This window comes from Enhydra lutris, unplaced genomic scaffold, assembly GCF_002288905.1.
Source record: "Enhydra lutris kenyoni isolate GAN:26980312 unplaced genomic scaffold, ASM228890v2 scaffoldscaffold45, whole genome shotgun sequence".
Classification (NCBI taxonomy): Eukaryota; Metazoa; Chordata; class Mammalia; order Carnivora; family Mustelidae; genus Enhydra; species Enhydra lutris.
In genome coordinates this window covers 7,824,367-7,845,670 of record NW_019154129.1, presented here as the reverse complement: position 1 = coordinate 7,845,670, position 21,304 = coordinate 7,824,367, and the positions used below count along the sequence as shown (strand labels likewise).

Below are 21,304 nucleotides of genomic sequence, written 5' to 3'. Positions count from 1 at the left end.
TAGCACCACAACCTAACAGTGACTCCTAGTGACTCCTCCATCCCTGGGATCCAGGACAGGTACTGAGGCAATAGGAGGCTGCAGAAGGACTCAGTCACACCCGCAGGCAGGCAGCCTCTGTGGGGAAGCTGAGAAGCAAGGGGATAGAAGCAGAGAATAGTGAAAAGGCCCTTTCTGGCTGGCCAGCTCCCACCTGGAAGAGATGACAAGGAGGGCTCCTATCCTATACTACACGCAAGAAGATGCACAGACGCTCTTCCAGGACAGCAAACAAAAGACAGCCTGTAAATAAACTAGCCCTTCATGCTATGTCACTTGTACCTCCCTTGGGTGGAAAGACTTTTTAACTTATTGTTTTGTGTGATATTGGATGTTTTCCAGATCATGTGAAGAAGGAAGCAAAAGCAGAGGTGGAGAATTTTTTTTCCCTCCTCCTTCTGGAAGTGTCACCTCCTCACCTCTGCTGATCTAAAGCTTGGCTTGTCATCTGTGTTGTGGCTTCGGCCGAGTATGGTACTGGTTTCCTAGGACTCCAAGACCTCGCTGCTCTGATGACAGGCCTGTGATAAGTTTTATCATGTGGTAAGTTTTACTTTCTCCATGTGTTGATTAAAACTGCTGGTAGGATCATTTAAGTCTCCTCGGGAGCAGTAACTCCAGGTATATTAGCAACAGCCAGAGATGACAGATGTTTGCCAGGCCCACTGTACCTGCCACGATGTCTAGCATACGGCAGACACTGTATAGATACCCACCAAACTCCGTAACAGAAGCAGTGGATAGACAGTCTCCATGGGGGGAAAAAAAAGGCAGCTGAAGTTCCCAGCCCAACTCTTTCTCCCCAGGATTCTCCTTTCCCTCGGGGGTTATTTGCCAATGACTGCGATATCCCACGTGGTTTGAGTCTAGTCCCTCTTCTGATGTTTCATCCCCCTCCCCCGGCTCGGTGACCTTACTCAATCCCGGGGCTTTAACCACCACTCATAAGCTCCCGCTCCGTGCACTGCGTTTTGTAGTCCACAATCAGACTCTCCTCTTCAATTGCCTACTTGAGATTTCCATTTAGATGTGCTCCCCTGAGCATGTTCAAGGCTAGATGTTCTTCCTGACCTCCTCCTCCTCCCCAAATTTGCTTCTTCTCCAGTTTTGTAAAAGGCACCACCATCTATTCAGCTGTACAAGTGAAAAATGATTGGTTATTTGATCTCTTTTCACACTTCATATTCATCGGTTGGGTCTTGTTCATTTTACTCCAAAACATGCATTAAGCCCAGCCACGTCTCCCTGAACACACAGCCGCTACTCCGGTCCAAGCTACCGTCTGCTCTCTCCTGGACTGTGCCACGGTCCCCTAACTGGCCTCCTAACACATTAAGAGCCTCTGCCCCCAGTATACTGCCTGTCAGCAGGCACCAGAGTAATGAACACAGTGTTTTTCTTTGCTTCATCTTTTCACAGAAGGGAGTTGCAGCAAATTATTACTGGATGTCACCAAATTAACAAGTTTCAAAATAAAAACTCTCCTAGTGTTCAACCCACGACACATCTTTTTGTGAGGCATGCCAGTCCCCAAATCCAAACACTCGCATCTGGACTGAGGCAAATGTGAACAACGGGCGTGTTTCCCGCGTGACCTCAGAACAACCCAAGCCACCTTCCCCTCAAGGTAGAGGCAGGGCCAATTTCTGGTCCCTTCAAGTTGCCAGCATCGGGTTTCCACCATTTGTCGAGCTAGTCACTGGGTGCCAGTTGGAAATGATTGACTTGCACGGCAGGGTTGGCATACGGTCCTTTTGACTCCCGGCCAACAAAGAGACGTCTGTGTTCCAGGAGGGAGGCCACAAACAGAGATGATGCTGAAGAGAGGCTGTTCACTTAGCTGTCAGGCTGGACGCCCGGGGAGCACCGTCCACCTCTCACGGGTCCATCAGGACACAGTGGGGGGCAGATCAAGCTGTGTCTCTGGCCCAGGGAAGGGAGACAATTAACATCTGTGGGTGCCAACTATAACCTAGATGTTTGGTTGAGAATATCACATGCATTTGAATGTCACCACGGTTCCCTAGGGATGCAACCATCTGTGTCTAGAGTCAAGGAAGCAGGGGCTGCATGAAGTTAAGGAACTTGCCCATGATAACCCGGACGTGAGGGTATGCACACGGGACCGTCCAAAGCCACGTTTCACAAAGTCACACAGCCTTCTGGAATGTGCTTTGGGCCCTCCATGTGGCACATGCCCCTGGATCTTATCCTATCTCATTTCAACACGTCTCTTGTGGATTTACTTTGAAGGTCAGCCTTTCCCCATACCGTTGCCGAGTGGAGTCCCAGATTGAGAGCACAAGCCACAGGATGCCTTGGTCTCCTGGGTGCCTGATGCCACTGCCAGAAATGTCTGTTGAGCCTACGGTGATCCCACAGATAAATATTGGCAAAGAGTTATCTCATTCGTCCAGGGAAGCTTTAACTCTGGTCAAGCTCTGAGATTTAACTGAGCGGCTCTTTTCCTGGCATTAAAAAAAGAAACCCACAGTGATAATTCTGACTATCAAATAAAACCACGCCAACCCGGGTTAGTGAAGTCTCTCAATGGGTCATTAAGCCAGGAACTTTTCCATGATTGTTTGAGAAATGAAGGTAGGAAAAAAGTATCAAAGATATATACGTGCATGTCAATTAAACTGACATGCACGTATATATCTTCCTTCCATTTCCTTTCCTGTCAGGGTCATCATTTACCGTGTTGTTGCTTCTTGATGTAGAAGCCTCACTTCATAAATCAAGAAGTTAATATAAAATACGTAAGTGGTCAAGCCAGGTATCATCAATTAAAGCCAAGTAACTTCTTTCAATCTGAATCCGTAACTCTCCTGGGAGAAGTTATTCTTTTCCCACTCATCTGTGCTATATACATGTCCTTGAGCACCTGCCTTCCAACGCACTCACCTCTCCACATCCTGTCCCCTTCACCAAAATGGGAGCCACAGGACACATATCATCACTCCACCGTTAAAAAACAAGAGAGAAGTCTATTGCTTCCTCCCCTGCCTGTGAACAGCCTGCGGTGTAACAAGTATAAATCAAAGAAATAATAATGATGACCATCACCATACAGATGGCAATAGCGACAAGACTGTTTTTTGTGAAATGTCTATTACATGTTAGGCACAGTGATGTTTTGCATATGATTTCACTTAATTCTGGTACAATGAGAAAACTACAACACATACACACACACCACTCACAACACACAAGTAATGTTCCATGCCCTATAGAACTGTAGGCCTAACATGCGACAGGAACTTCTCCTGGGTCTACAAGCTCAAACCCAGACACAGCATGAGTATGATCGAGTATGACCAGAGCTACGGCACTGGGGGAAGGAATAAAAGCCACCAGGAAGAAGTGTGGGACATATTAGCAGAGCATCGAGTCATCCCGATCCTAGTCCTCTTCTTCTTAGGGGTTCTGCTTCCCCAGGAGGACCCTCCCTTTCCTTCTGTACCTCCAACTGGTGCGATGAGCCTCTACTATGGAACGGTCGGTCCCCTGACCCGCACATCTCGAAGACAGCAAGACGCGTGGCAACACTGACTGCCCCCATATTCCTATGGGGCTTTCCCTACCCTGCCATCTATGGAGAGCTGGCATCTAGCTTACACAGGTAATAAATACCTTTCTAGGGAATGAATGAATGGCAATGTTGTGGACTATGGCGTGCGGATACATCGGTCTCACTCACAATTTTATATTTGCAAGTTCTGCCCTAGGAGTAAGGGTTTATAAACTGTTTTATAAACTCCGGGGTAACACACACACACTTTTCTGGTCCCCATGTTATATCTCTGGAGGCAGACTTGGAGGAATTAAGGGGTTTGTCCAAAGCCTTGGATCTAGAAGAGTTCAGAGCCGGGACTCAAACCCAGGCAGACAAGCTTCAGTGCCGGATGCTTCACGCTGAGGCTACATTGCCTCCCAGGGGGCCCTGTCCACCAGCGTCCTGGAGGGACGCTTGGGACAGGACTGAACAGAATAGCCTCTATTCCAGATACTGACCTACGTCACCGTTCCAGGAGTTAACAGCGATACACCCGACGCTCGGGGAAGGGACAGATGTTTAATAACTTCGCAGCAGCAAGAAGGTTACATAACATGGCTGAGCTATTTTTGAACTTTATAAAATGCTGACTGCTCTTTTCAAAGTGCCTTCTGTAAAACCAGGAATATTAAAGAACATTTTCCCCTTGTCCCCACCTTTTTTTCCCCCTGAAATCCCAGGGACAGAAACAGGCCCACGTCATCCTCAGCAAGCTGACTCTCCTACCACGTCCCCCATCGCAGGCAGTAAGTCATGGTTACGGCATCCTGTGCGCACAAGCTCTGGGTGGGAGATTACACGCCATGTCCCTCAAGACCACAGAAGGACATGTGTCACTGCTTCCAAGATGGTGCGCTCAATCAGTCCAAGCCGGACCCCGGATCCCCGCAGCAACGTACCAGGATACCCACTGTGTAAATTCATCTGAGCTTCTTCTGAAACTACGTGTATCCTCCTTTCCACAAAGTGGGAGTAATGAGAGCTACCTGGCGACCGCATGCTTGGCAGAAGCTGGAACTCAAGAGTCCTGGGCTTCCGCTGAACGAGCTCATGGATCCAATAATGAAGACCCCTTACCATCGACCACGTGAATGTCCATAGTGGGGGTGACGATCAAACAAACATGACAACACTTACACAACCGAGCACAGAAGCCCAAGCACGATGAATATGCGAGAAGGCCAAGTGTCCTCCGAGATCCATCCTGAACCCGAAGGTTGAAGCCAAGGCAATTTGAACGTATCGGACATCATTTATGGGCATTAAAATGAACTGTGTATTGGATCTAAGGTGTCACAGACATCTAGATGAGAAGTACAAGACACACACACAGATCTGGTCCCTACCAAATTCCCGCCAGTGTTCTTTCCTCCTGAGGAGAGGAAGGGAAGAAAGTGGGATTCGGGAGAGATATAATCAGGACTGTTACATCATCAGGAATGTTTTATTTCTTTTAAAATTTTGAAACAAATGTGACATGTTCATCTTTGTTCTCTGTGATGAGTGTTGGGGTGGGTGTTTTATCAGACTCTGTACTATTCTTTTTATTTTTTTCTTCCCCTAGTATTTTTTTAAAAAGTCCCTGTTCCCAGAGTACGTCATGAGACAGATTTCCTCCTTCTTCATTCTTTGAGAAATTCTATCTTCATTCCTGTCCGTGTTCCAGGGGCCAACACAGGGTCTACTGGCTGGAAGGAATGACGGATGGAGAGAGAGCACTGTCCTTAATGCTGTTCTGAAAAATGGCCATTTGGGGCTTTCTCCAGTTCCCAGTCCCTTCCTTGCCTGGCAAGCATCTCTTCTTCCCGGGGGAGTTTAAGAAACACTGGGACAGTGGGCAAGTGTGGTAAGGAGCCACTGTTGGTGCCACGGTCCAGCCTCACACACGGGTGAGCGCCAGCTGAGCCCCATGGATGGAGGGACGGTTCATGAAACACCAGGCAGTGGATGACGGCTCCCCCCACCTGATGCCCAGCTACTCTAGGGCTCAAACACCATCCACGAAATTGCTGCCTTCAGAGCATAAGTCCTAGAAATAGCTTGACAGCATTTCAGAGCAGATTTTTTTTTTTTTTTTTTTTTTAAGGAATGGAATTCAGGGTGGTCACTGGAAGGGGCTCTGCATGTCTTGACAATTATCCTTCTCAAATTCCTCTTCCTGTATACATTATATCTCAATTGCTGTAAAATTGAGTTATGTTTTCATCAAAATTATACATTTGTGACTGTTCCAGCTGTAGGGCACTTCTTATGGGAAGGAAGCATTCATTAGCCCAGCCCTTGTCACTGGGCTGACAGCAATCCTGCCTCCCTAAGAGGCTTCCATGCTTCATACTGATGCATCAGAGTTGCTTCCTGATACTTAGACAATTATTTTAAGACGCTGGAAGTGGCAGTGTAGAAAGAGGATCCCTAAGGAGGGAATGAGGAGAGGGGAAGGGAACACTGCAAAAGGACCACAATTTCTTAACTCAAGAGTTCATTTTGCAGGTGTATACCGATTTTAAAGAGCCATAATCCTTCTAGCCCATAAACACACACATAGACGCACGCTCAACACGTCTCCAGACTCCGCTCAGAGATGATCCTGAACTGTAGCAGATTCAAACTCCTAAAACCTTCCAGAGACATTGGGGAGTGACGTATTATTCTGCTGATAATAACCCAACCTCGTCGGCTGACTCTAAGTTCTGATGACCAAAACCCACCTCTCTGGTCATTCTGACAGTCAGTCAGTCACCACCGGGTGCCAGGCCCTGAGCTACACAGTACTCTCCAATCATCACCTTATTTGATACTGAGCTCAATCCACAGAACGCTGGTTCTCAGGGCACAATCCGCAGACCAGCAATCCCAGCATCACCCAGGAGCCCTGCTGGGATTGCAAATTCTGGGAGCCCTCCTCAGGGCTCCTGGATTACAGACTCTGAGTGTGAAATCCAGCCACCTGTGGTTTAACAAATCACCCTCCAGGTGATCCCGATGTGTGCTCAAGTTTGTGACGCACCGCCTAGATGGAGTAGTGCTATTATCATCCCTCTGCAATGAACCCGGACGCCTAGAAAGGCAAAGTGACCGGCCAAGGCATACAGGAAGTGGACAAGATTTGAACCCTGACAAATCTACCCCAAGAGCCCCATGCCTTCATCACAGAGCTGTGCTGCTTGTCATCTGAGGAAACGAAGGTACGTGCATTCAATCATCGAACATCAGGCAAAAGCATGCAGAGTGGGGTGCAGGAGGGATCATTCTAATTGTCAACAGCTGTGCCATAATGATGGGCACGAAGACCAATGACGCTTCTCAGCAACATAAAACTGAAATTCCCACCAAGACGGGCGGAGTTAACTACATCAGGATACGTCCATAGGATGCAATATACCGCCGTCTTCGAAGCGTTATTTGCCAAGATTTCCAATGACCCACAAAGACAGGACCAAAGAAGGGAAGACATTGAGACACACAGTCCAACAGAGGATGGAAGGCCCAGCGTGGGCAGTTTTCCCAAAGTGTAATACGCTGGTGAGGATGTGGGAAGTTGAGTGACTTGTGTGAATTCAGATCGGGACAGTTCCTTGGCAGGACAGTCTGCCAACAAGTACTTGGATGTTTACATGCATGTGTTCTGTGACCCCCAACTTGAGCTGCCTAGAACCCAGTCTGGAGACCTGTGGGATGACCATCAAGGCCGCTTCGTTTCTCATGGGGAGCAAAATCTGAGACAACTTAGATTTTCTATCATTATGGTGACTGGGTAAATAAATCACAGTATCTCCCTGTTGAGAAATGCAACGTGAAGGTTGCAAAGAACACGCCCACCCACCCGCCCACCCCCACACACATCTACACGTACTTATTATCTATATACCTTCATGTGTGCATGTCTGTGCATATGCACGTACACACACGTACATCTATGTACATCCATCCATGATGTGTATGTATGTGCATGTAAAATCCATCTCTAGGGGTGCCTGGGTGGGTCAGTGGGTTAAAGCCTCTGCCTTCGACCCAGGTCATGATCTCAGGGTCCTGGGATCGAGCCCCGCATCGGGCTCTCTGCTCAGCAGGGAGCCTGCTTCCCCCCTCTCTCTCTGCCTGCTGCTCTGCCTACTTGTGATCTCTTTCCCTCTGTCAAATAAATAAAATCTTTAAAAAGAAAATCCATCTCTATGTATGCATACACACACAGGCACACTTGAGCTGTAGCTACAGACAGAATATGGAGAGAGAGAGAGAGAGATACACAGATGGGTACAGACACAGGTCTCGGTTTCCAAGGTCTATTGTTGAGTTAAAAAAAAAAAGTTGCAGAAAACAAAGTGGGATGTAAGTTATAAACAGAAGAGGAGTCGGGGGGAAGAGAGGAGAGGAGAGCCAATCGGAGAGAATCCCATAAGCATTCGCTCTTTGCAGGGCAGGTTTTCAGCAGGGAGTATATGTATGTACTGCTCTGAGTTTTCAAACAAACAAACAGGCACAGAAACAAACAAAACTCTGGTCCCGTTTCGGGAGACAAGCAAAGATGGCCCGCTTACTGGTGCAGAGTGTGCGGCGGGGTGTCCGGCTTCTCCGTCTGCCCGTAGCAGCTCGCCTTGGCCTCGGGGATGTAGGAGAACTTCTCCAACATGGAGTATGCGGCCGTGGTGAGGATGCCCAGGCCGTCCCTCACCCGCGCCTCCAGGCTGTAGTCCCAGTCGTCGTAGGAGACCGAAATGAGGCCTGACGGGAACTCCTTTGGGATGAGCTCTGTGTTCCCAGAAACCAAGCTGGGGATGATCCAGAAGAAATCATATCCGGTGAGGCCCAGGGAGCGGGCCTCACTCAGGATGAGGACAGCCTCATCTTTGGAACAGTAGAGCAGGATGACGGAGGAGTGGATCTTCTTCAGCTGGACCTGGGTCTTGGCGTCCTCAAAGGAAGTGTCCAAGGTGATCACGTTCTGCATGTCCCAGCCCACAAAGCTGTTGTCCACGGTGGTCTTGATGAAGCTGATGAAGTCCCGGTACCCGGGGAAGATGGTGGTCACCAGGGAGAAGACGTGCCAGTCGTAATCCTGCATGATCTTCAGCATGACTGTGGCTTGTTGCTGGATGGACGCTCCGAACTGGAAGAAGGTTGATGTTGGGTCCTGCCAACAGGTGCAAAAAAAAAAAACAAAAACAAAAAACAGAGGATGAGGCAGAAGGTGGTTTATATACAACCATCTGTCTTTATAGGCTTAAAAAAACGCCTTTTGAGAAGGGAGGGCAAAAACATCACACACCTATGTGTTTGCGAACATCCCTGAGCACCTACCATAGGCCACACTCTGGGACGGACACTAGAAAGAGAGGAGAGAGACCCTGAACCGGGATCCCACAGCCTGGCGCATGAAGGATGTCTGTTGTTTTTGCTTCTGGCTAATCCTGTTGCCTCTACCCTCTGGGGCCCCTGGGGTTTCAACACAATGAACTCTATCTGGTCCCAGGCTGAGAACTGGAAAACGAAGCCAAAAGAGACAACATCAGGACACCAAGACACAGTCCTGATGACACACTTGGAGCACCTGGCGTCTGCCATGCCTGAAGCCACCGACTCTGGACCTGTTGGTCATAAGCCAACATAAGGCATGGTTGCTTGAGCTAGTCCAAGTGGGATTTGTCGCTTGGATTCTAGACTCCTGTGTACTATAAAGTATAATAAATGCTCGCTGGACATTCTACCTAAATGTCTCTCTGGATCAACAAGTACTTGTTGACCCCCTAACTATGCAGCAACACCATTTTAGAACATGGGTAAATGATATGGAAGACAGACACAGACGTGGTCTCTACCTTCGCAGATCTGGTGGGAATTTGGGGAAGAGCAATGTCCTGGGACTAGAGGCTGAGAGAAGCGTAAGGGGATGCTGAGGGAGTATCCGGGTGAGGAAGAAGGGGAACGGGGGAATATGATACTCAGAGGCCCTACAGATACACCTCGAGGATTCTAGAAGCCAGAGGTAAACGCATTATCACTCGTGAAGCAGGGGGATGAAAAGATGGTGAAGAACTCGGCAGGAACCCCACTACGTGTGGCCTCAGACCTTATTCAAGCATAAGAGGGAGCTGCTCAATGTTCTGACTCTGGAAAGGCACGTGGCAACTTGTGTTGGGTTAAAGGGCCTCTGATAGCTCTAACACCTCCCTAAGTCATGATCTGATCATGAGGACAGACTTCCATTTAGAAAAGGCAGGCAGTGCATACAGTTGGACAACTTATAAACTACCTTCACACCCCGTAACTCCTAAAATCCCCATGATGATTCTGTGCAGGTGGTGGTGTTGGCGGGGGCGGGGGGCGGTCATGAGGCTCGAAACGACTTTGGGATCTGGTTCCACGACCAGCCCCCTTTCCAGAACACAGCCACGACTTTCTTGGGATCACTGAAGACCTGCAGATAGCAGGTGCTTAGACCAGGCTGCTGACTGATGGGCAAGGTGCACAAAAAGCCAGCTAAATGGAAGGTGTGCCTCTGTGTCAGAACAAAACACAATGTGACAAGTGCTGAGATAGGGTTTTCTGTCCCCGGGAACTAAAAGAATTCTCAAGGGGTCCTTACTATAGTGCAGCAGTGCTTTCGTTTTGCATTCTGAGCTATGGGATTACATTCCCATAGTCTAGAATCCAAGTTACAGGATATGCGTTCACCTCAATGGTAGGAATATGGGGGTTCCATCTCTCTCTCTCTGTGTGTGTGTGTGTGTGTGTGTGTGTGTGTGTGTGTATTAAGAGTGGATGGTTCCATTTGTCTTTCAAAACAATACTTTGTAGCCATGCATGTCAACCCTTCAAGAAGTCCGCCAAGTTTTCCCTGGGGTGCTCACTGAATAGAAAGTTTTATCTGAATGGGCCAAAAGCCATAGTTGTTCAAAATACTTCCATTTTCTGAAATGCATGGGTTTGGGGGATAATTCAAGTGCAGCTCGGCTTGAAGGCAGAGAAGGGGGAAAAAAAAACCAAAACCAAAAACAAAAAAACAGGAATAAATGCCTCTGGGCTCCTTCCAACAATACAGCTTTATGAATTTTACCTAATTAAATCAATTAAAATGGGTAACAGATTTAAAGACTTTGGATAATTATCTTTTTCCCTATAGTAGCTTTTGGAGAAATCCAATATTCTTAGATTGATTAATCATTTTAAATCACGCCTCAACAAGACCATGAACGGCTCAAGGGCAGAGATCTTGCTGTCCTCATCTCTCTGTCCCCAGAACCTGGCAGAAGGCTTGGCACATGACACATCGGGAAATGCAGGATGAGGGAACGTGTGAGTAAATGAATGTGTGAATGAAGTCTAAGAGGAATGTCCTTGGTTTAAACACAAAGCAAAACAGAAGAATTCGGTTTATGGCTCTTGAATGTCATGTCCAAAAAAATTAAATCTTTCAACATCACCAACCTACCAGTCCTCCATCCAATCTCTGAAACATACAAAGTGACCTTTTCTGATCAGAAAAGGAATACAAAAGTCCTTCAAGCCTCAAAAGCTGCTCATAGAACCTTGTTCAATACCCAAAACAACAATAACCTAAAAAACCCAGCAAGAGATGAAGGCGGAGAAGTCAAGTCTCAAGGCAGTGACATCCACCAACACGACACACTTCCGGGTGCTTCATGGGATGGCACCGAGAAGCTCCAAACTTAATTACCAAGGAAGTGTAACAATCCCCATAGAGCAAAGATGGCTCCAAGGAAGCTGCTGACCAGAGTCACATCAGGACTGCAAAAGGCAAAGGGATCAGCATCTTCTTGCCCTGAGCACACGAGGCATGGAGAAAGATCCCAGGAGGGCAGATGCTAAGCAGGGCACGGTCGAAACTCAATAAAAAGGATCTCTGAGATGATCCTATGGACACACTTGCTAGGCATAATCGGAATTAGCGGAGAGGTGGAGATCTAGCATGCTAGATGTCGAGAGAGGGGGTGTCTGGGATGCTCCCACGCCCCTGCTCCTTGTGCTATGAGGCAGACGTTACTGTATCCACAAGCAGCTTTGTGCACAGAGCAGAGCTGGAAGCTCTGTAAGTGCAGCGTTACCTAACTCCCCATGTGGGGAGGAGGGCACGGCTGCACTGTGAACTTCGTGAAGGAGAAAGATAATTATAGGGATGGCAGTTCATTAGCCACAGGCTTGTTTGTCACAGCCGTCTGTGTAAAAACATGTGCAAGCTCCTTGCCTGTGCCATTCCCACCCTACCTACCCCCCCCCCCCCCCCCCCCCCCCCCCCCCCCGGTGCATTAGTCCAGGCTGAATCTCTCCTGTAACTCTCTTCTAGTCCCCATTAGTATCTTCTCCCCAGGATGGACAACAGTGTAACTTCTGGGGTCATGCTGTCTGGGTACCGATCTTAACTGGGTGGCCTTGGGGGGAAAAATTCACTTCGCCTTTCCCAGATTCAGTTTCCACATCTGTACAATGGGTATGGCAATGTTAATGATTATACTAGTTAATGTGTCTATAAGAGTTATGTGGCTCAACGCTTTCAGTGTAGTAGCTCAGTTAATCCTACCTCCAACCACCTTCCTCAACGGATCCCAGCATGATCCTTGTCATACAAACGAAGAAACAGATTCAGAGCCAGAGTGACTCCTCCGGGGTCATACGGGCAGGGAAATCAGATTGGCCTGCCTTTGAGATTCCAAGGTTTTCAGCCCTGCACGACCCTGCTGGTGACGATCACACTTCCTCACTAAGCAGGAAGGATTCAATGACCTCCTTGTAGAAAAGCATCCAGGGCAGTACCCATCACATATCAAGTCCTCAACAAGTTGGCGTCACAGTTACTTTCCCCATGGGTCAGGTGTAATTCCCACTTTGGACTCGAGCATCCCAACAATTCACCTGGGTCATGACTGCCTGATGGAAGTTCCTGGTTGGACACTGCCTTAACCATGCCACTCCCCTCCTCTATGGTCATCAGTGGCTCCCCTAGACAATCACATTAAGAAGAGACTCCCCAGCCTACCCCTTTATGCACACCAGTCATTTTATAATTGAAACAGCATGGGCTCTGGGGTCTACTGGACTTGAGTTCAAGTTGTGGCTCGGCATAAACTAACCACATGATCGTGGGTGAATTCTGAAACTTTCTGCATCTGAGTTTCTTTGCTTATAAGGTGGGCATAATAAGCACCATCTCAGGGTGTGCGGGGGCCAGGGGCTTCCAAGAAGAAGGGCTGAACTGGGATGGCAGGCTCATCTATCATCTATGCCTGACTCCCCACAGTCTAGAGATGCCTCTCCACATCTTCAGTCCTCTAGAAAACATGGACAGAGCCAGAAACCTAAGGGGATCCTGATCCCAGTTCAGAAACTGGTATGTCCAGATCTACTGACATGCCAGCGTCACACTGCCTGCCCCTCCTCCTCACCCACCCTCTGCAAGTCAGCCCACTCACTCTGAGCCCAAGGAGGCCACATGAAGAGAAGGGACTATCTTTCCTCACACTGATGAATCATGCTTTGGAGAGAAACCATCGCTCATGTCCTTCATGGATCTCCCGCAGTTACCCTGAACCACCATCATTTCCACTGGCATCTGAAACTTCAAAACCCATTCCAGACCCAAGGCTCTGTATGCCTTATGGAGGGATGGAAGGGAGAAGGTATTTGCAAAACAGAACTGCACAGTGAGACACCGAGGAGGCTCACGTTTAGCCCCGGATTTTTCGAAGGTATTTTTACGGACTGGCAGAAGGTGACGGAGGAATCTGGCCACACTCCCAGGGCCTGGCATCTGATATGCCACATGGCCCTCTTTTCAAGGCCCTGAACATTCTTCCCACTTCCTACCTGAGTGGCAGAGGCTGTTTCTCCTGCACTCACCACCTCCTGCCATCCCTCAGCCTGTCCTTTTCAGATTCTACAGAGCAGTCTCTGACCACCTCTGGCACCGGCTTCCTCAGCAGTGTGCAGCCGGGGGAGAGGAACAGATTTCAGACACCCACTTTGGTTCTGCAGCAAGAGCAGTTCTCTCCCCAGGCTCACTGCTCTGCTGAAGACAGAACAAACTGTTTTAAACACAGAGCGAGGGAGGCAGGGAGTGTGGGATTCTGGGTGTCTGCTCTCCACTCTGTATTTCGGTCCCACCCTAAACCGAGGTCTCATTAGATGAGAGTTCCTGATCTCATGTTCTAGAATGTTCCAGAGTGAGTGTTCAGGGTGAGACCTGACTCCATGGGTATCAAGGCATGATGTTTAACAGAGTCTGATACCAACTTTCATTTCACTTACCCATTCACAAAGGCTATAAAGAACACGCATACCCATTAGCTCTTTGAGTCTAACTACTCAAGGAATGAGATATTGCAAGTGATTAGAACCCTCATGGATGACATTCCTCATAAAGTCACAGGAAGAGAGGTTAAGTGATTTCCCTAAAACCCACCCACCTCACCCTGCTAACAACAGCTTTGGTACAAGATGCAACGTCATTAAATGTTCCCTCATGCACACCAGTGGCTCTCATTCCTGGCTGCACAGGGGAATCATTTGAGGGTTGTTAAAAAAAAAAAAAAATCCCAGTGCTTGTGCCCCATGCCAACACAAGTGAAACTGAATTTCTGTGAGCTGAGTATCTGAGCTCCAGTGCTGAGTTGTTAATTTTTCTCGGTCTCCTCTCAACAGCAGCATGAGTATTATTCAAGTTAGTATTGTCAGAACCTAGCTCAATGTCTGACATACAGCAGGGGCTCAATATGTACTTGGTGAGGAGATAAAGGAGAAGGAAGCTCATCCCTAGGAAGTATTGAGAGAACTGCTCACTGTTGTCAACCCTGTACCCATTTCCATAGCTTATTTTCCTTCTGCCTGCCAGGGTGGGCACCAAAACAAAGATAATGATGCAGGTGACCCAGCAAAAACTGAGAGAGACTCCTTGGGAATCTTCTTTTTCCCACAGGAGGATTGTCCTGGTAAACCCTGGGGTGTTTCTGCCACTCTTACTGCGTATTAACTGAGCTTTTAGATATATTTTATTTCTGCTTCCATGGATGAGAGGAAAACTAAAGGCACCAAATTTGATAAGCATGAGAGCTTAGAAGAACAGCATTCTCACAAGCTAACTCTGTGCCACTGAAGGATCTCTATCCCATCATCAGTCATTCTCCTTCTCCTCCTCCATCACCACCATCATCATCATCCATCGTATCATTTACCACCATCATCATCCACAACCATCATCTTCTACCATCACCATCATCACCATCCACCAGCACCAGGTACCATCACTATCATCCACCACCCTTATCATCCACCACCATCTACCATCATCATCATTCACCATCATCATCCACCATTACTATAATCATCATCATTATCCACCCCCATCATCATCTGCCATCATTCATCATCTATCATCACCATTATCACCACTACCATCATCATTATTCATTATCATCCACCATCACCATCATCCATCACCATCATCATCCACCACCACCATTATCTACCTTCATTCATCTGATCCAGCATCATCATCACCCATCACTACCATCATCATCATCATCATATCATTATCTATCACCATCATCATCCACTACCACCATTACCTACCTTCGCTCATCTGATCTACCATCATCACCCACCATCACTACCATCATTATCAACCACATCATCATCCACCATCCTATCCATCTTCCTCCTCCTCCTCTTCCTCATCATCCACCACTGTCATCAACATTGTTGTCCGCCATCATCGTTCATCAACACCTCCATCTATCCATCTCCCTTTCCTCCTCATCAGAATTACCATCACCATGGTCCTCACCACACCTAACATTTAATGGGCATACACAATATGCAGTACAATGTAGCATGTAGCAAGAGGTCATATCATCATCCCTGTACTAGAGATTTCAAAACCCTGCTTCAGAGAAGGTAACTTGCCTAAACACACACAGCTGGTACATGGCAGGGTCAGGATTCAAGATCAGGCAATCTGAATCCAGAAACTGGATGCAAAGCTCCTGAAAAACACTGATAACAAGGTGTGCAGAACAGGAAACAGGTGTGTGTGTGTGTGTGTGTGTGTGTGTGTGTGTGTGTGTGTGATTAATAACCACCACTCAATCATTCCTGAGGCACCCAACTAGAAAAAAAAAATGCCCCAGAAATAGAAAACCAACATCCATAATCTCACATCAACTAGCAATCAGTTGATGCAGAAGACTGAGCCTAAGAGGGGAAATTGTACCTAAAAACCCATCAGCTCCATCGTCCACAAAATTTCCCTCCAGGAAACCTCCATTTATTGGAGTGTTCTATGATTTATGTTCTATCACTCATTTTTCTCCTTTTGGGATAGGAGAGATCTCTTCCCACATTCACTACTGTGCTTACCTGCCACTCCAGCTTAGGGGCACCCATTATTTCTTCATCATCCCAGAGGATTATTTCTTTTTCCTTTCCCTATTGTACCTGCCCATGTTCCAGACCCTTGGAAGTTCTCTCTCAGACAAGAGTGAGGACCTCCTGTACAGAGTCCCTGCCCAAGTCTTGTCCCTCTCCCACCCACCTTCCACACTGCTGCTCCAGTTACTTTTTTTAAAGTTCAAACTGGAGCATGATGTCCTCCTTCTTAAATTTTTTTCTCAGCAACTCTCACAACCTTCAGGATAAAGTAAAAACACACACCAGCCCCATCACAATCTGGACTCAAGTGTTTGGACTCAAAGTCCATCTCAGTACCTGAGAGGGGTCAGGGACTCCAACAAGCATGTGATCAGGCAAACTGCTGAGTGAGTTAATGAAGCCAAGTAATGTGTGCTTGGGAGGAAAACCAAAGGAAGGCTTCATATTTTACCCCATCATTTCCCATTATGTCCATCATTTCACAAAAGCACATCAGCTCCCTCACCCACAAACACAGAATTCTACTCTAAGCAACCCCCATTCATTGGACTGTTTCATGATTTACATTCTGTCCCCCCCACTTTGCTTCTCCTGTGACCCAATCCACCATCATTTTTCTAAAATAACCTAGCAGCACCTTTCTCTGCTCTCTCATCTCTCTACAAATGATAAGTTTATTTAAGTTCAATTAGCCAATGTATAGCACGTCATTAGTTTTTGGATTTAAAATTATTTTTTAAAAAAAGAAAAAAAAATTAGAAGTTTAACCTTAAGTATCTGGTGACTGGTGGGCTCCCAAAAAACAAGGGTGGCTGCCATGCTCTGAGCTGGAGACCAGGAGAGGCCCTGCAGTTTTAACTCAGAGTCTGAGCACTTGGGTTTCAGACTAGGATGCAAGAGATGGAGATCATGTAAAATAATTTCTAAGAGAAGCTCTGTGGTTGGGGATGGAGCAATGAACGAAGCCTCTTAGAATGACCAAGCCTTCAACCTTATGCTAGCTTGGGCTTCCAATGTAACACCTACTGGCCGCACAGGACTACATAAACTTCATTTAAAAGTAGTAAATAAAATTAATTATTTGGGTTCTCAGTCACATTAGCCATATCTCAAAAGCTAGCAGGCTTTAAACTTTAAAGCTGATCCATTCCCACCAGCCCCACACCTAAAGATGCCAAGTGACTGGGTCTGGGATAGGGTCCAGGACTTTTAAAAAAATTCCCTGGGTGAATGTAATACACAACCAGGGTTGAAAACGCAGATCTAAGTCTTCAGTATCCAGCCCTGTAGCTGTGCTCCCCCGGGGGGATTTCTCATACCCTCAGATTTCCAGGCTCTAGGCCACCCCCACTGAACCAGAGTCTTTGTTGAGGAGTTCTAGAATACATATGTTCTCCAGAACATGCTCATGTTTAGGAAGAGTCTGTACTGCCAAGTCCAACTGTTCTATCTTCAAGGTGAGGAAACGAAGGCTACAAAATCTAGAATGACTTGCTCCAAATTTCACCTAAATCAGTGGGCACCATAGGGACAGACACCCCTAATTCAGCGCTACCTTAATGTAGCACGATGCCATCAAGTATGAACCATTTTCTACACAGAGAAACCACAAGCAGCGGGGGTTGTGTAAGAGGAACATGGCTTTGCTGGCAGCCTCAGCAGGACCTGCTTCCTCCTGCAAAGAAGTTATTTGACCCAAGCCTCTGTTTCCCTGTCTGAAAAATGGAAATGACAATAGGAGGCATCACACCTTGGAGGGCTGCTGCGCATACTTCGAGAGATGGGGCAGAGAGAGCCCTTGGTGTGGGGCAAGGGCTCGGTCAACCTGAGCTGGCCATGACAGTGGTGAAGACGGTAGCCCTGACCATCAAGCCCCAGCTCCCGCATCCATTGTGGACTCGTTAGTTCTCCCACTTCTGAATTCCCAGCATTTCTGCTTTTACTTCTTACTCCTCAGCCCTGACTTGTGCGCAGGTGCCCAATTACTGAGAGCCATGCCTCTTGCCTGCTGCTCAGACTAGAATTCTTGAGGGCAGAGCACAACGGCCTTTGGAGTCCCCCCCTCAGCCCCTTGCCGGCATCAGGCCACTGCTTTGGGGATCAAACTGGGGCCAACATTCTGAGTCTGCAAGGATGCTTGTGGGTGGAAAGAGAGACTAATGCTTGATGTCTCTAAGCAGACCTGCCAGATCTACTGCTCGAGAAACATTCATCTATTGATTGCTTTTCAACCACTCAAGGAATTTAACAAATGCCAGTGATGTGCTGGGCATGGGTCCAGGGGAGTGAATCTAGGGAAAGAGGCTACCAAAAGCGAAGGTCCCTGCGCTTATGAAGTTTGCATTCTTAAGAGAGCAGATAGACATGAAAGAATGAACTCGACACACAGAATAAGTTCAAGGAGCTCAGATGACGTAAGAGTTCGGAGTGGTGTGGAGAGGAGAACTGTTTTAGAGCAGCTGGTCTGCAACACTGGGGCTGATCAAAAGTATATGAAGAAATCAGCCAGGCAAAGCGGAGGGGTGGGGCGGCATAAGGAGAGCCATCGGAGAGGAAGGAGCAGCATGTGGTAGGAAGGGGCTTGGCAAGTTCGGGGAACAGAAGGAGATCAGAACAGCTCAGGTTTAATGACTAAGGGAGGATGAGCGAAGAGAGATGAGTTAGGACAGGAAGCAGAGGCCGTATCACATAGCGGAGGTGTCCTCACAGTCATGGTAAGGGGTCTGATTTAATTCCTAAGTCAACCTTATTCCAAACAATTCATCTACTAAATGCACTTCCGGCAGGGAAGCTGGGAGAGGGTCTGGAACTCTGGGGATGTTAGGGTTTTACATGAGCAAGCTTTATTCTTCCCTTTGGAATTCTGATCCGTGCCAAGACAGGAGCCTACATTGAAGGTGCAGTAAAGCACCTGAATGTTTGTGCTATCGTTCAATCAACTGGTGTATGAACATCGAACAGTGAGCCTAGACTCCCCCCATCGGCCCGGGCATTCCAGACCTAGTTCCCCAGTCCATCGTCCAGACCCAAGCTCTCCCTCGGGCAAGTAACGCAATGCTGGAAGGGAGCGTACACAAATGCACGGAGAGATGTATTCCTTGAGCCTCGAAGCGAAAAGTTAATGACAGCCCAACACTCCGCATTCATCCAAACCACACGATGATTGCCGCTCTTGGACCCAGCCCTGCTTCCTCCATCGTTAGCAGGCTGACCAAGAAGAGACACCTGCTGAGAAAGACGCTCTTATTTCTATGCAAGGACACAGCAAAGCCCCAAGCTGGCTTCACCCCGTGCTCCGTCAACCTGCAGGTGATCGTCTGATTCAAGGTTTCTAAACAGGGTCGTTAGTGATGATGGATTATCTGAGGCTGGGTCCAGCCATTCTCACATAGAAAGCCAGAGGGAAATTCTACCTGATCGGAGATCACAAAATCAGGTCTCTGAGCTGCTGATAAACCCAAATCCTGGGGATCTTTTTTCTTTTTTTTTTCTGCCAGTCCTAACTGCAAGTATCTACTGGCCTTGGCTCTATGCATCAGGGCCATTTTTTTTTTCCCACATTTCTTTTCTTAGAGAAGCCTAAGCCTCTGTGGGATACCTCATGGGCATTTGTTACTCTAACCACTGGACATCCTTTCTTTCTTTCTTGGTAATAGTGAATTTCCATGGAGAGCCATCCCTTCCCCTCTGTCAGCCAACCCTGTTGGCTCATCCAGTCCCCATAGTGTCAGCAATGAGTTCAGGGGTAGGAATGTATCCTAACAGGTCCGTTCAGAGTGACTCTCAGAGTTTCAGGAAAAAGTGACTAGGAAAAGACAGTTTCTCTTATTGTTAAACTTGAATTTTGGAAGGAGGTCCAGCAAGGATTTCTGGCAGCCTCATGCCAACATACACCATCCTGAAGAGGAAACCATAAGACATAAAGACAAAGCTGAAAGATAAAGAGTTACCAAGACCTGATACCCTTGTTGAGCACCTTGTTCAAGCCACACCTGAAGCTATCTTGTCCTCATTGTCACTGCATATCCCAGTTAATCATCTCATTTTGCTTAAGCCAATTGAATCAGCTTTTCCGTCCCTGGCAACCAAAGATTCCTGACACCACTTTAGCTAAGGAAGAAGGTAGAGAATAACAGGGTTCATTCTTCTCTCATCTTCTGAGCTTAGATTGGAAAAACTCAAACAATGGAGTAGCATATTTCCATTCCTATCCTCCCTTTTTCTGGTCCATGCTTCTTCCCCAGGGGCCGCTGCCTCTCTCCACACAGCTCTGTCTTCTGTGCATAAGCTCTTCATCCTCCCTTTCTGTTTTGTTTTTCTTTAATATGCCACCAAGATTGGTTTCCTCTCTAGGAGTGTGACAGCCACCGCTGCTGTGACCCGGACGAAAGACCTGACAAGTAGCAGCCAATAATAACTGCTTGTCATTAAGCTGCTCCAGCGAGGAGAAAACGCAAACAGGTCCTGTTCATTAAGTTTTTGTCTCTAGCTGTCACACACTCTCTCACACACACATACACACACAAACACACACACACATGGGGGCCACTGCTGGACTGAAGGAGGCAGCTTTATTTTTGGAAAAGGGAGAATTGCAGGCTGTCCCATAACCCTTGCGGGGGGCAGGCCCTGGCAGTCAACATTAGAGCAGCAACATCCTCTTCAAAACGACCCTGTTCTCTAGGAAACATCAACAAACAACTCTGAGAGTTGAGCCTCGGGAGGGAACGGCATCTCCCTTGGGGAGTCTGTATATCGCTGTGATTGAAGGCACAGATGCTGGTGTCTCTCAGACACAGGGTCCCGTCTTGGCCCCTCCTCTCACTGATGTCTGGGCTTAGGCAAAAGAGGCAGTATCTGTAAGGCTCCATTTTCCCATGTGTACCATGAAGGGGATCTAGTCCCTCCTCGAAGGAGGATGTTGTGATGGAGACAATGTGAGTGCCGCTGGCTCCCACTGAGAGCTTGATTCAAGAGAGCTGGGATTACGGGGGTTGTGCTGTCCTCACGACAGAATCAACCATGCTGGCGACAAGGACACCCAAAACACTACAACCCGCCAGCTCAGCATGAGTGCAGCTACGGACGGTTCTCCCGTGGCTCTGCCCCACGTGGTTCCTGAGGGTCCTAATCGTGGGAGCACGGACTGGGTGCCAGGCACGAGCTGCGTCCCCAGGTTAGAACTCCAAGTCCGCATCTTCAGAGCCCCTCGGTCCTGGGCAAACCAGGATAAGCCACCAGCTAAGCAGAGAGCTCCACATGTGTCTCATTAGCTCGCTGACCTGCCAGGGGAAAGTATCTGTGTTCCCATTCTACAGGGTGGGGAAG

The 21,304-nt window shown here is 47.8% G+C and overlaps 1 protein-coding gene across 1 annotated transcript in view; it reads right to left on the bottom strand.

Annotated features, from left to right (window-relative positions):
- The window catches only part of LOC111156070 (glutamate ionotropic receptor NMDA type subunit 2A), a 368,159-nt gene that overhangs the window by 142,971 nt on the left and 203,884 nt on the right, over positions 1–21,304 (bottom strand). The window contains exon 3 of the mRNA XM_022516657.1: positions 8,137–8,729. Within this exon, the coding sequence (XP_022372365.1) occupies positions 8,137–8,729 (593 nt within the window). The remainder of the gene's footprint in view (positions 1–8,136; positions 8,730–21,304) is intronic.